The sequence below is a fragment of the Oncorhynchus gorbuscha genome, linkage group LG24 (genome assembly GCF_021184085.1).
Source record: "Oncorhynchus gorbuscha isolate QuinsamMale2020 ecotype Even-year linkage group LG24, OgorEven_v1.0, whole genome shotgun sequence".
NCBI lineage: Eukaryota > Metazoa > Chordata > Actinopteri > Salmoniformes > Salmonidae > Oncorhynchus > Oncorhynchus gorbuscha.
The window spans coordinates 27,838,075-27,853,797 of record NC_060196.1 but is presented as its reverse complement, the minus strand read 5'-3'; the positions used below and the strand labels follow the sequence as shown (position 1 = coordinate 27,853,797).

The window sequence follows — 15,723 nt, the reverse complement described above, 5'->3', positions numbered from 1 at the left end:
CTTCCATCCAGCCAAGTAAAGGCTGAGAGAGTAAAGATCAGTCGACTCAATGACCCGTGTCAAATAAACCACGTCTTTCAAATAAAAAGCATGCCAAGATAAAATGCTGATTAAAAGAGTCTGACACAACTTGCTTAGGCCACGCTTCAGTGCGTTAACTATTTTCCAACATTTTGACGGATCACCAGCAAACTCTGAGGTAGAACTTAGAAAGTAGCTTGAGTTAGCTTTCTTCATTAAGGAAGTACATCTACAGTATTTCACAATAGCCTGAAACACTGCCAATCAGTTACCGTGTCAGGTTTTCAAGCCTTATCCCAGGGCCTAATTTCTTTTTCTTTTTCTTCTCTTTTTTTTCCAGTCCTTAATGGTCTTTAACAACATCATCAAGAACCAAAGATACAAAAGTTGTTTATGATTCTAAATGCATTTCATAGTCATATTGTCACGGTCTGGTGAGAACCTCAACTCCATTTCTGCCAATTTCTATTGCATATATTGAAAGCGGTGTAAAAGTGTACTCTGAACATTTCATGACTCTTGGACCAAGGAAATGTATTCAAAATACTTCTGAAGTTCAGTAATTGTATATTCGTTATCAGTAAAATCTAGCCCTATTTCTTTCCTTTCCTAGAGTTTCTGTATTGTTTGGAAATTGACCAAGGCCTAATTTCTCATCATAATGAGATCTGAAAGTTCTATAGGGAACCAAGGATTGTTCTATTTTGAATTCTAAGGCGTTTAAAAGGAGTGTGATTGTCTACCAGAGATATAACAATAGATGAGAAGTTCTAGAGCCAATTCAGTGTCAGACAAGAAAGCTCTATCAGCTGTGTATGTGTGTGTGTGTGTGTGTGTGTGTGTGTGTGTGTGTGTGTGTGTGTGTGTGTGTGTGTGTGTGTGTGTGTGTGTGTGTGTGTGTGTGTGTGTGTGTGTGTGTGTGTGTGTGTGTGTGTGTGTGTGTGTGTGTGTGTGTGTGTGTGTGTGTGTGTGTGTGTGTGTGTGTGTGTGTGTGTGTGTGTGTGTGTGTACCACCTGCTGTTATGGTAGGTTTACAACATAACGCCTTTCAGCAGCTTGGTGAGTTCCAGTGTGGAATACAAGGTCGCTACGTGTTGGGTTAAGGTCTTTACAACATCAATATGCCTACCACTTATTAATTAGTACTTGTAGTAATAACTGAATTTAGTTGGTTAGTTAAATTAATGCCGCAAAGAGAGAAAAGAGAAGTCCTGTCATTGAGCAACTGTTTTTTCTCTCAACACATAGTCCCTCCCTCAGTCCCCATCATATAAAATAAGTGTATATTTGGGTTGATGTAATAGGTGTCTGGTATGAGTGTTTAGATCAGTATGTCTGAAGGAATAGTCTACGCTGATGTGAAGTTCAAAAAGCACCAACAGGCTGAAGGAAAAGATGGTGGTAAGTTCTAAATTAAAATCTGTACCTAAAATCTATTTTTATAATCATGCTGTATGCTCAGGATATGCAGAATGTTCAACAAAAAGCTTCCTCTATCTGCCAATATATATATCTATAATCTTTAAGGGGCAATCTAGGATCCGTTTTTGAAATGAATGCAATATAGCTGTTGATTCTTGAAGAATATTACTTCTAAACGCCTCATCAGCTTAGTTCAACTGTATTACCCCATCAGAACAAATGGAAGCTTGTTTTACAGTGTTGTTTGTATACAATGTAATTGTAAACTAACACGTTATGGCTTTAAATCATGGTTAAAACTATCGTTTGTATCTCATGGTCATGGATGGTCCGTCCTCGCTCCCATAGCTCCGTCTATGAACTTGAGAGTGGTTACATTCCTCCAGCCCCATCCCCCAGCAGTTTACCAAAAACAATACCCAGATGGCCCCTTTAAAATTATATTTATACTACACTGACTTTATTTGACAACACATATTCATACCCTATTTCAAAACATGTTCGCTAGGACAAAAATGACTTGCATCACAGAGATTTTAGAGACTACAATTCAAAGGGTTTGCAGGAAACATATTTGTTAGCTGGTTTGCATTCACTCTTCATGCCTTATCAGTGATCTGTGCTGATTATTTTACATTACAGTTTTACTTTGTCGCTTTGGTCAAATTTTCACAAGTATCTGGTACATTTTCACAACTCTTAGTACAAAACTCTTGTTAGGTTCTTATTAAATAACCCACGGACACTAGAGAAGCTTTAACCAAGTTCAATTCTTCCCAAAGGTTCTGTACAGCTGTAATCAGACAGCGTAACTTCTCATATCACAGTTATATACATCCTACTTAAGACACTCCCTCTCTCCAATCTGACCAGATACTAACCCTGATTACTCCCTTAAGGGGAATTGACCTCACCTCCTGACCTCAACCCCTCCTTCACCTAATCCCCAGCTATTCATCTATCTTCCCTATATCAACACATCGTTCTCTTCTCCTCCATCAAATACATTCCAAAGCCTTCTGGCTCCCTACAGACTCTTTCTATTCAAGGCTTCGTCTCTATCATTTAATTCATATCTCAATGTGCAAAGTTTAGCCAATTCCAACACTCTAAACTGGTCACACTTGTAACCAAACCAGTCTTTAACTCAAAACCTTTCATTGTGCATTCATTTGGATTGTAAACATCTCTCACCACACAGCCATTGATTCAAAACATATGTTTATTGTGAAATGTAATGAGAACATTGGTTTAATTTATATTTAGTCATTTTAACTAATAGTTAATCCAATAGAAAACAAAGCAAGATGCGTGTTTCAAATCGCCCTTAGAAGTACTGAAAGTAAAATGCTACAGTACTGTAAATTACAGTAGATTACAGTTTTCTCAAAAGGCATCGGGTAAATGTGTTTCATAGATATCTGGTGCCTCTTCAAAAGGTGGGCCATTGTTGGTAGGCTGATGGATGTCACATTGGCAACGGTGTCATCGTTCTCCTCAATGGGCCGCTTTATTTTGGACAGCCGTATGTCATTCCTGGCCCTCGCCATTTCCACCACTGTCCACTCCTTCTGGTCAGCACATGGCCACCACCATGGGGTCTTCTGTCTATTCTGAGGGTAGAACAGAGTCTACTGTCAATAGATGATACTGTAAGACTCTTGTAACATGTATTGTAAATTTACATGCATTACAATACGTCATTTACTGTAGATGTAAAGCATAGTACATGTCCTCCAGACTTACCGCTTTTCTTGATGACATTTTCTCAGGATCAAATTGACAGTTGATCTTTTCAGATTGGGGTGAACTAATCTGTCAGCCTCTGCCATGGTAAGGCCTCTGTTTATCATATGTTCAACGATGGCCCTGATTTCATAAGATACAACAGTTCCCTCCCTCCCTCTCTCTGATGTCCACCTCTTTGACGGGGCCCATGCCCAACTCTTTGACCTCTTTAATGGGGCCCAGGCCCACCTCTCTTAACAGGCCCCTTGTCCACAAGCTCTTTGATTTCCACCTTTACCTTGCGGTCTTTCCTGCTCCATGTTGAAATCAATTAGCAACAACTAGTAGTCATTATGTATGGTTATCATGCATCATACATGTCATTTAGATGTTTGTACTTTACAAACACACTTTATTTTTGTACTTCTCAAGATACTTATATAGTGGACAAACCAGTTAAACATTCATAGGTTTACCAAACGGTTAAGTGGTTAACCATTAAACTCAGTTGGATTAAGTGATGGTCGAATGTATTTGAACAAATGAAGAGAGAATCATATGAAAAGTATTGTGAACATTGTATTGTGAAAGGCAATGACTTTATATGAAAGGTATTTCTAGATGAAACTGTTATGCAGGTGAGTGAGGACCCAAAAGCGATATAACGGAAACAGAGTCTTTTAATGTCCAAACAGGGAAAACATAAATCCTCAATCATTACAGGGGAAGTCCAAACAGGGAAAACACAAATCCTCTAGTTTAACAGGAGAGTCCCCCTTCTAGTTGTTGAGGAGAGTTGCAGGGCTAGCGGCAACAGACTGCAGGTCCCTTCGGGTAGGCGCGGGCCGTAGAGGATAGAGACACCTGCTCACACGTAGTATCTGATGACGAGGCAGAATACAACTGGACGGAACAAAAGTAAAGCAAACAGCAAACAAGAATCCGACAAGGACAGAAGCAGAAACAGAGAGAGAAATAGAGACTTAATCAGAGGGCAAAATAGGGGACAGGTGTGAAAGAGTAAACGAGGTCGTTAGGTCGTTAGGAGAATGAGGAACAGCTGGGAGCAGGAACGGAACGATAGAGAGAGAGAGGAATAGAGAGAGAGAAAGAAACCTAATAAGACCAGCAGGGGGAAACGAAGAGAAGAGAAAGCACAGGGACAAGACATGACAATACAATACATGACAGTACCCCCCCACTCACCGAGCGCCTCCTGGCGCACTCGAGGAGGAAACCTGGCGGCAACGGAGGAAATCATCGATCAGCGAACGGTCCAGCACGTCCCGAGATGGAACCCAACTCCTCTCCTCAGGACCGTAACGGGAAACGATGAAGAGGGAATCTAGTGCAATTACTATTATAAAAATGAGACACGGGTAGAGAACTGTAAGAGTTTGAGCAATCAGGACCAAACAGGCCAGGAGAGTAACAACTAGGGACAGACTGAGACACAGCAAGACTAAGACCAGGAACAGGAGAGAGGTGGTGGCTGTGGACAGACTGAGACACAGCAAGTGCAGGAGCAGGACCAGGAGAGATGCGGTGGCTGGGGACAGACTGAGACACAGCAAGGCCAGGAGCAGGACCAGGAGGAGAGTTACCGGACTTAGTCTGCGTGCAGTCCGAACAAGCAGCCACGAAACGACGTGTATCAAGCTCCTGAGTGGGCCACCAAAAACGCTGGTGAAAAGAAGCAAGCGTACCCCGAACGCCGAGGTGGCCGGCTGACTTGGCAGAGTGAGCCCACTGAAGAACGACCAGACGAGTAGGAACGGGAACGAAAAGAAGGTTCCTAGGACAAGCGCGCGGAGAAGGAGTGTGAGTGAGTGCTTGCTTAACCTGCCTCTCAATTCCCCAGACAGTCAACCCGACAACCCGCCCCTCAGGGAATCTCCCCTCGGGGTCGGTGGAGGCTACTGAAGAACTGAAGAGACGGGATAAAGCATCAGGCTTGGTGTTCCTTGAGCCCGGACGATAAGAAATAACGAACTCGAAATGAGCGAAATACAGCGCCCAACGAGCCTGACGCGCATTAAGTCGTTTGGCAGAACGGATGTACTCAAGGTTCTTATGGTCAGTCCAAACGACAAAAGGAACGGTCGCCCCCTCCAACCACTGTCGCCATTCGCCTAGGGCTAAGCGGATGGCGAGCAGTTCGCGGTTAGCCACATCATAGTTACGTTCCGACGGCGACAGGCGATGAGAAAAATACGCGCAAGGGTGGACCTTATCGTCAGAATGGGAGCGCTGGGACAGAATGGCTCCCACGCCCACCTCTGACGCGTCAACCTCGACAATGAACTGTTTAGTGACGTCAGGCGTAACAAGGATAGGAGCGGATGTAAAACGCTTCTTGATGAGATCAAAAGCTCCCTGGGCGGAAACGGACCACTTAAAGCACGTCTTGACAGAAATGAGGGCTGTGAGAGGAGCTGCCACTCGACCGAAATTACGAATGAAACGCCGATAGAAATTCGCGAAACCGAGAAAGCGCTGCAGTTCGACACGTGACTTAGGGACGGGCCAATCGCTGACAGCATGGACCCTAGCGGGATCCATCTGAATGCCTTCAGCGGAAATAACAGAACCGAGAAAAGTGACGGAGGAGACATGAAACGCGCACTTCTCAGCCTTCACATAAAGACAATTCTCTAAAAGGCGCTGGAGGACACGTCGAACGTGCTGAACATGAATCTGGAGTGACGGTGAAAAAATCAGGATCTCGTCAAGGTAAACAAAAACAAAGATGTTCAGCATGTCACTCAGTACATCATTCACTAATGCCTGAAAGACAGCTGGAGCATTAGCGAGACCGAACGGCAGAACCCGGTATTCAAAATGCCCTAACGGAGTGTTAAACGCCGTTTTCCACTCGTCCCCCTCCCTGATGCGCACGAGATGGTAAGCGTTACGAAGGTCCAACTTAGTAAAGAACCTGGCTCCCTGCAGAATCTCGAAAACTGAAGACATAAGGGGAAGCGGATAACGATTCTTAACCGTTATGTCATTCAGCCCTCGATAATCCACGCAGGGGCGCAGGGTCCCGTCCTCTTCCTTAACAAAAAGAACCCGCTTCGGCGGGAGAGGAGGAAGGGACCACGGTACCGGTGTCGAGAGCTACAGACAAATAATCTTCGAGAGCCTTACGTTCGGTAGCCGACAGAGAGTCTAGTCTACCCCGTGGGGGAGTAGTACCCGGAAGGAGATCAATACAACAATCATACGACCGGTGAGGAGGAAGGGAGGTGGCCCTGGACCGACTGAAGACCGTGCGCAGATCATGATATTCCTCCGGCACCCCTGTCAAATCACCAGGCTCCTCCTGTGAAGAGGGGGCAGAAGAAACAGGAGGAATAGCAGACACTAAACACTTAACATGACAAGAGACGTTCCAGGAGAGGATAGAATTACTAGACCAATTAATAGAAGGATTATGACACACTAGCCAGGGATGGCCCAAAACAACAGGTGTAAAAGGTGAACAAAAAATCAAAAAAGAAATGGTCTCACTATGATTACCAGAGACAGTGAGGGTTAAAGGTAGCGTTTCACGCTGAATCCTGGGGAGAGGACTACCATCCAAGGCGAACATAGCCGTGGGCTCCCCTAACTGCCTGAGAGGAATGTCATGTTCCCGAGCCCAGGCTTCGTCCATAAAACAGCCCTCCGCCCCAGAGTCTATTAATGCACTGCAGGAAGCTGCCGAACCGGTCCAGCGTAGATGGACCGACAGGAACTTGACGGAGAGACCAGAGTAGTAGCGCTCGCCAGTAGCCCTCCGCTTACTGATGAGCTCTGGCCTTTTACTGGATATGAAATGACAAAATGACCAGCGGAACCGCAATAGAGACAGAGGCGGTTGGTGATTCTCCGTTCCCTCTCCTTAGTCGAGATGCGAATACCCCCCAGCTGCATGGGCTCAACACCTGAGCCAGTGGGGGGAGATGGTAGAGATGCGGAGAGGGGGGACACTGTTAACGCGAGCTCTCTTCCATGAGCTCGGTGACGAAGATCTACCCGTCGTTCTATGCGAATGGCGAGTTCAATCAAAGAATCCACGCTGGAAGGAACCTCCCGGGAGAGAATCTCATCCTTTACCTCAGCGTGGAGACCCTCCAGAAAACGAGCGAGCAACGCCGGCTCGTTCCAGTCACTGGAGGCAGCAAGAGTGCGAAACTCTATAGAGTAATCCGTTATGGATCGATTACCTTGACATAGGGAAGACAGGGCCCAGGAAGCTTCTTTCCCAAAAACAGAATGATCAAAAACCCGTATCATCTCCTCCTTAAAGTTCTGATACTGGTTAGTACACTCAGCCCTTGCCTCCCAGATAGCCGTGCCCCACTCACGAGCCCGTCCAGTAAGGAGAGATATGACGTAGGCGATACGAGCAGTACCCCTGGAGTACGTGTTGGGCTGGAGAGAGAACACAATATCACACTGGGTAAGGAACGAGCGACATTCAGTGGGCTCCCCAGAGTAACACGGTGGGTTATTAATTCTGGGCTCCGGAGACCCGGAAGCCCAGGAGGTAACCGGTGGATCTAGGGGGAGGTTGTGAATATCCTCCAAGAGGCCGGAGACTTGGGCGGCCAGGGTCTCAACGGCATGTCGAGCAGCAGACAATTCCTGTTCGTGTCTGCCTAGCATCGCTCCCTGGAACTCGACGGCTGAGTAGAGAGAATCCGAAATCGCTGGGTCCATTCTTGGTCGGATTCTTCTGTTATGCAGGTGAGTGAGGACCCAAAAGCGATATAACGGAAACAGAGTCTTTTAATGTCCAAACAGGGAAAACATAAATCCTCAATCATTACAGGGGAAGTCCAAACAGGGAAAACACAAATCCTCTAGTTTAACAGGAGAGTCCCCCTTCTAGTTGTTGAGGAGAGTTGCAGGGCTAGCGGCAACAGACTGCAGGTCCCTTCGGGTAGGCGCGGGCCGTAGAGGATAGAGACACCTGCTCACACGTAGTATCTGATGACGAGGCAGAATACAACTGGACGGAACAAAAGTAAAGCAAACAGCAAACAAGAATCCGACAAGGACAGAAGCAGAAACAGAGAGAGAAATAGAGACTTAATCAGAGGGCAAAATAGGGGACAGGTGTGAAAGAGTAAACGAGGTCGTTAGGAGAATGAGGAACAGCTGGGAGTAGGAACGGAATGATAGAGAGAGAGAGGAATAGAGAGAGAGAAAGAAACCTAATAAGACCAGCAGGGGGAAACGAAGAGAAGAGAAAGCACAGGGACAAGACATGACAATACAATACATGACAGAAACAGTGATCAGGTTTGGTGAAAAGGTTACTGGGTGATTTTGTGTGTTGTACTTAGTCAATTGAAAATGTGCTTACATTTTTGAAACAACAGCCTTTGTCATGATCTGTTTTGAGTTTGTACAAAATGTTACCGCATTCTTGTGAAAACAGGACCAAAGTGCTAAAATCAAAAACGAATAAACTGAGTGTTAATGATGCTGGTTCAGGAACAGCCAATGTGATGAGAGGAGTTGTCTTGTGCTCACACTTTGATGGTTACATTTCAGCAACAACATCCACAGTGAATGATGCCACGTACTCTGAAATCTCAATTCCCAAAGCCGGACGCAACCAGACATCTACCGACACTAATGGTATGTGTGTGTGTGTGTGTGTGTGTGTGTGTGTGTGTGTGTGTGTGTGTGTGTGTGTGTGTGTGTGTGTGTGTGTGTGTGTGTGTGTGTGTGTGTGTGTGTGTGTGTGTGTGTGTGTGTGTGTGTGTGTGTGTGTGTGTGTGTGTGTGTGCGTGTGTGTGTGTAGGTGCGTGCGTGCGTGTGTGGGTCAGATGATGTCAGTGCAAGCTCAGCAAAACAATGAGGAAGTTTCCTACATATGGGTGGAAAAAAGGTTTACAAGATGCAGAACAGATTCTATTTGAGCTTTTTCGTCAAAAACCATGTTCCTTGTTCCTACGAGTCATACACTGAGTGTACAGAACATTAAGAACAACTACCTAATATTGAGCTGCACCCCCTTTTGCCTTCAGAACTGCCTCAATTTGTCGGTACATGGACTCTACAAGGTGTCGAAAGCGTTCCACAGGGATGTCCTTTGGCTGGACGTCCTTTGGGTGGTGGACCATTCTTGATACACACAAGAAACTGTTGAGCATGAAAAACCCAGCAGTGCTGCAGTTCTTGACACACTCAAACCGGTGCGCCTGGCACCTACCATACCCCGTTCAAAGGCACTTAAATATTTTGTCTTGCCCATTCACCCTCTGAATGGCACACATTAACAGTCCATGTCACAAATGTCTCAAGTCTTAAAAATCGTTCTTTAACCTGTCTCCTCCCCTTCATTTACACTGATTGGTGGATTTAAAAAGTGACATCATTAAGGGATCATAGCTTTCACCTGGTAAGTATGTCATAGAAAGAGCAGGTGAGCAATCCTAGGTACTTCTCTGCTGCTGCCACTACAACTATTTTCTGTGACTTTCAATTCATTTCTGCGGTACAATTAACAACCATGGCTATAAATGCTAAAAAGCCCACCATACTGAAGCACCTATTCTGCCCATCACTCTTGACCTCCACCTACTCACAGGAATGCTCTCACCCTGTACCCATCTTCCTCTGTCACTCTCTTCACTGCTTAGGCATACAACACTTTCTGTTCTATTCTAACCCTGGCAACCTCAATCTGCCTTTCTCTCACTGGACACCTCCGATCTCCATCCCGATGATCACCCTCACAACTAAGACAACTTTCTCCACCGATACCACACATTCCTTCATCTCATGCCCTCCTGCACACGTCTCACATCTGGGCATGTCCCTCCTACACACTGCTGCAATATGCCCATAAACATGACAGCTAAAACACAGTAATATTTTCGTAACATAAGCTCTCACGTGATGACTGACACTTCCTACCTTGACCTTATCTGGTAACGACTCTGCATCAAAACTCAGCATGACAGATAATGTCTTCTCCGGTTTGCCCACCGTATCTACGTCTCATCAAGTGGCAGGTGTCACAGACACTGGGAATCTTCCATTTCAACTGCTCCTCCTCAACACTTCATGCCACTCTCGTAATCACTCCTTTTGACGGAGCCCTGCTCCAGAGATAATCTCGTAATCCGGAGCGCCCTCTCCCTCTGGGAGGAGGAAACATAATAAATCATCGCGAGTCCATTCCGAGTTACTTTCACCAACTCAACAGTCCCCAACCTCTCCTCCACCCAACCTGACACCACATGTGGATCAACCAAACAACAAGGATCCATTTCCTTCGGGCTCCCGAGTGGAGTAGAGGTGTAAGGCACTGCATCACAGTGCTAGAGGTATCACTACAGACCCTGGTTCAATTCCAGGCTGTATCATAACTGGCTGTAATCAGGAGACCCGTAGGATGGTGCACAATTGGCCCAGTGTCATCCTGGTTAGGGTTTAGCTGGTGTAGGCTGTCATTGTAAATAAGAATTTGTTCTTAATGGACTTGCCTAGTTAAATAAAAAAATATATGTCTCACCTCAACTGGGCCAAAATCAGCCTTGGGACAATCTTCGCCGCAGGTACCTCACTCTCAAGTTCCGTCTCTGAACTACTGGAGCACGTATCCCTGTTTTTGCACTTGACGCCCATCTTCCTCACCACTACTTCCCTCTACACTCAACATATATGCAGCAGTCATCACTGCACCTGCCACATTTAATTGATCCTCACTCTCATCCTGTCCCATTTCCTCCTCCTCAAGCTCTTCCAAAACTTCTGTGCAATCCTCCATTCCATATTCACTAAAAATCTTCCATGTCTCTCCTTTTTATCTTGTCCATCATCTTCTCCTTCACCAGATCTTTCACAGTGCTAGAGGTGTGCTAGAGGTATCACTACAGACCCTGGTTCAATTCTGGGCTGTATCATAACCAGCTGTGATCGGGAGTCCCATAGGGTGGCACACAATTGGCCCAGTGTCATCCTGATTAGAGTTTGGCCGGTGTTGGCCGTCATTGTAAATAAGAATGAGTTCTTAACTGACTTTCCTAGTTAAATAAAATAAATAAATTCTCTCTACAAATCTCACACCCACTGGGCCAAAATCATCCTTATCAGCCTTGGGACGAAGCCCGAACTCAGCAATCTCCTCACACTCAACAAGTTCCGTCTCTGAACTACTGGAGCACGTATCCCTGTTTTTGCACTTGACGCCCATCTTCCTCACCACTACTTCCCTCTACACTCAACATATATGCAGCAGTCATCACTGCACCTGCCACCACATTTAATTGATCCTCACTCTCCTCCTGTCCCATTTCCTCCTCAAGCTCTTCCAAAACGTCTGCGCAACCCTCCATTCCATATTCACCAAAAATCTTCCATGTCTCTCCTTTTAATCTGTCCATCTTCTCCTTCACCAGATCTTTCAGAAGACCTGTGTAATCCCCCACTCCATGTTTATTCATAATATGCTGCACTTTCTTCCTTATTTCCTTTCCTGCCATCTTCCCCACCGTGGCCTTCGCCCAACACCCCGGCTGCCTCTCCGCCCAACACCCCAGCTGCCTCTCCGCCCAACACCCCGGCTGCCTCTCCGCCCAACACCCCGGCTGCCTCTTCGCCCAACACCCCGGCTGCCTCTTCGCCCAACACCCCGGCTGCCTCTTCGCCCAACACTCCGGCTGCCTCTCCACCCAACACCCCGGCTGCCTCTCCGCCCAACACCCCGGCTGCCTCTCCGCCCAACACCCCGGCTGCCTCTCCGCCCAACACCCCGGCTGCCTCTCCGCCCAACACCCCGGCTGCCTCTCCGCCCAACACCCCGGCTGCCTCTCCGCCCAACACCCCGGCTGCCTCTCCGCCCACTAAGGATTACTTGTCGACTCAGAATGATTTAGCCGGAGTGTATTTTCTCTCGCTTCAGTTAAAATAATGGCCACCATAGATTTCAAGAAATGTTGCGTCCTTTTTTACGTGGTTGCGTCATATTTCGTTGCATACTTTCTGTTGAAGTTTGCATCAATGCATGCTTCAAAATATGTCCAAACGGAGTACGGACTTGAGAAGTGACCTCCCTGCTCCGTTTTGCATACTTTGATTTGGAATCATACTCTGACCCTCCCGTGTTGCAATTCGCGTGCTCTGAGTACGGTAGTATGTATTATGAGAAACACCCACAGCTGTACGTTTTCTTCATGTTTGACGATTTCATGTCTCACATACAATAAAATGAAGTAGCGGGTCTTATAGGTCCGTTTAATTCATTCTCTCTCTGTCTCCTCAGCTGGTGACCCTGATTCTCAGAAGGGGTTAAAGGTCAAACCAGGTGGATATGACCCTGTCAAAGTGGTCCTGGTGACTCTCTGTGTTCTTCTGATGGGGACGGTCATTGGACTTGTGTTCCTGTGTGAGTGACCTAAGCAGTGGAGGTGGCTAGTCTAAAGCAGACTATATATCGGAGACAGATTCATGGAGGCTTTTGTCCAGAGCTATGAATATAGAGAAATATCTAGGCACATTTTTAGTGCAAGAGCTGGAAAATCTCCACAGTACTGCTTCAAAATGGATAAATGTTTTATGCCAGGTCATTGTCTAATTTCTGTGACAACATAACTGATACAATATAAAAATGTTGGTGAATAAATTGAATAGCTATTTGTAATACTTTTCACAATCAACTAATATTACATTATTATGCAGAAGAATGTTGGGGTCAGATTCCTACAATTTAAAATGTAATGTATTTTTGCAATCAGATATCAGCAACCTGCAAACCAAAAACACAGAGCTCCAAATTCTGCAAGCGGCTTACAATCGAAATCTTACATCAGGTGAGTTTAGTTCACACAAAGAAAATGTTCACATCGGTTTTCTAATATAACTGTTGTTTATATGTAGCTGGATGTAGGGAACTTGAGTCAGAGTTGTTATCTTTTGGCAACTAGCTTTAATGATCAAAAAGAGTGAGCTTCAAGAACTGCAAGTCAAGAACAAAGATCTTCAGGAGAAGGAACGTGCAGGTGAGTGACACAGATATGACCCTCCAATTAAATTGTGTTGTCTGCCACTAATACATCCTTTCCATTGAAATTTTCCTCCTTATAAAATATTAGAAAAAAGGTGCTGCTTTTGTTATTGTTGGTTAATTCCAAAAAGTATGGATTCCAATGTCACGCTGTGAAAATGATGCTGGTTGGCATTTATTGTCATGAATCTTGCCCTGGAGGCAGCTCTGCAGCGTGGTCATCAACTGGCACAAGCCACAGTCACAAAATCTGATTTTAAACCTAACCCTAATCTCAACCACACTGCTGGCCCAAACCGTAAATGAAGACCAAACAGTTCATTCTTGTTTCATAATCGTTGTGAGGCCCATCTAGCGGGAGTCGCTCAGTTCTGCCTTCAGGGCAGGATTCATGGCAATAAACTTCAACCTGCGAAAAGCATAATTATCTTTATTCACAACAGTTCGGCAACAAAATGAAGAATTGAGAAAGCAGAGAACTCCACCCTCTTGCCCTACAAACACAGGTGAGATCATACTATGAGGGAATGTGTTTACTCATAGATGTAGTAGGTTGTATTATGACCCAAGATAAAAACCTGTTTCAGATAGCAATCCTGAGTTAAAGTCAAAACTACTTCAAATCAAGTTGTCAACTTCAGGGGCAGTCTGTTTTAGTCCCTCCTTATTCATTGATGCAACAATATAGCATTATTGAATAGTTGTGAGATGATCATACAGTATACAGTCTCATATCCACATGGATTGTACACTATCAGTAACACTAAAACAAAAGGCATTTGACTATAGGTAGGCATAGAGATGGGTAGTGCACGGGGCACTGACAATGGCATTGGGTTATATCTGTTCTCTCTACAGGGAATAATGACTGTTCTCAACCTATGAACTGTGCTGAAGGCTGGGAGTATTATGGGGGGAAGTGCTATTACTTCTCCCCTGATAAACTGACCTGGGCTCAGAGTCGGGATGAGTGTATCACCAGGGGGGGACACCTTGTCATCATAGGGAGCCTAGAGGAGCAGGTATGACTCTATTATTGATTCTCTCAGTTGTTTTGATGCACATTTTTCCTTTCCTCTACTAACATACAAATGACAATAAATCTTGACATAATTCTTCATACAATGTTTCTGGTGAAGAAATTCTTAGATCAGAAAATTGGTACAAAAATAAGGACGGTTCCTGAAGACAAGTTCTGGATTGGGCTGACGGACAGTATAAACGAGAATGAGTGGTTATGGGTGGACAATTCATCTCTAAGCACAAGGTTTGAATGCATGTTTAAATCAATATACAATCACCCTAGATTAAAACGTATTGTGATCATACCTCTTATGTATTATCATCCTTCAATCCATAGCTTCTGGCTTGGTGACCGGGAGCCGGATGACTGGAATGGAGAGAACCCCGACGGTGAAGACTGTGCTAGAATGGGGGAACCGGGTGGTACTAATGACGGCAAGAGTTGGTTGGATGTCAACTGTAATAAGACTCAAAGAAGAATATGTGAGACAAAATCCCCCTTGTGAAACAGTATCTTTAAGAAACTCAAAAGTTCCTTTTAAATATGTCTCTGAACAACCCCAAAGTATTTTTTGCTGGCATTGATAAAAAGGAGGAGAAACTGTATTATGGCTGGTTTACAGGAGATTACTGCAGATATTCACATCTTTCTTTTTTTTGTACATACATTTTTTAGGATTTTTAAGCTATGGTGTAAAACAGTCTAATGAAAAACTTGTCAGATACATTCAGTTCACGCCTCTTCACTTCTCAGTAGGCTACAGGTGTTGGATCTTAATTTGCAGAGTATTGTTGTTGCAATAAGATTTGAACTTTAGTCCTTGTCATATCATGTCATATGTTGCTTGATTGGTGGTTAAGCTGTTACCTGGCCAAATGTAGGCTACATGAAAAGTGCAATATTGTTAAGTGTGTGTGTTAGTGTGGGTTTTCAATTCATTTTTGGAAATCATGAAACATATCTCCATTTTGCAGTGCAGGAAAATTCTCAGCAACAAGAGTGATAAAATTAAGATCCTACACCTGTACATCATCCTCAGTGTGTTTTGTACATGTATATTTCTTCTTAACAGTGCTGTCTCTAGGCTAGTCATTTGAGAGAAAAAATATTGTGTGTGTGTTTATCCAAACCATTGAATTAATAAAGTAAAATTAGTTTTTTTCAGCAGTATATTTATTAAGAAGCTTCAACTGTGAGAGATGGAATCTAAAACAAACATCCAGAAAATCACAATGTATGATTTTTAAATAATTCATTTGCATTTTATTGCATGACATAAGTATTTGATCACCTACCAACCAGTAAGAATTCCGGCTCTCACCTGTTAGTTTTTCTTTAAGAATCCCTCCTATTCTCCACTCATTACCTGTATTTTCTGCACCTGTTTGAACTCGTTACCTGTATAAAAGACACCTGTCCACACACTCAATCAAACAGACTCCAACCTCTCCGCAATGGAGGAGAAAAAAGGAATTAAAAAAATGTAATTTCCCAGTTGGAGCTAGTTTTTTTCCGAGTT

At 44.5% G+C, this 15,723-nt stretch overlaps 1 protein-coding gene across 2 annotated transcripts; it reads left to right on the top strand.

The window, feature by feature from the left end:
* The first annotated feature begins 1,268 nt into the window (after window positions 1-1,268).
* Window positions 1,269-14,999, top strand: LOC124012017 (C-type lectin domain family 4 member F-like). Of its 2 annotated transcripts, XM_046325353.1 has the most exons (9): window positions 1,269-1,422; window positions 8,719-8,805; window positions 12,440-12,562; window positions 12,912-12,986; window positions 13,101-13,175; window positions 13,624-13,686; window positions 14,039-14,202; window positions 14,320-14,447; window positions 14,541-14,999. In XM_046325353.1, exons 1-9 carry the CDS (start codon window positions 1,353-1,355, stop codon window positions 14,707-14,709), a joined length of 954 nt encoding a protein of 317 aa, XP_046181309.1. In that variant the 5' UTR covers window positions 1,269-1,352; the 3' UTR covers window positions 14,710-14,999. The 2 variants fall into 2 exon arrangements, with proteins under 2 accessions (XP_046181309.1, XP_046181310.1); XM_046325354.1 differs by lacking the exon at window positions 12,440-12,562.
* The last annotated feature ends 724 nt before the right edge of the window (window positions 15,000-15,723 follow it).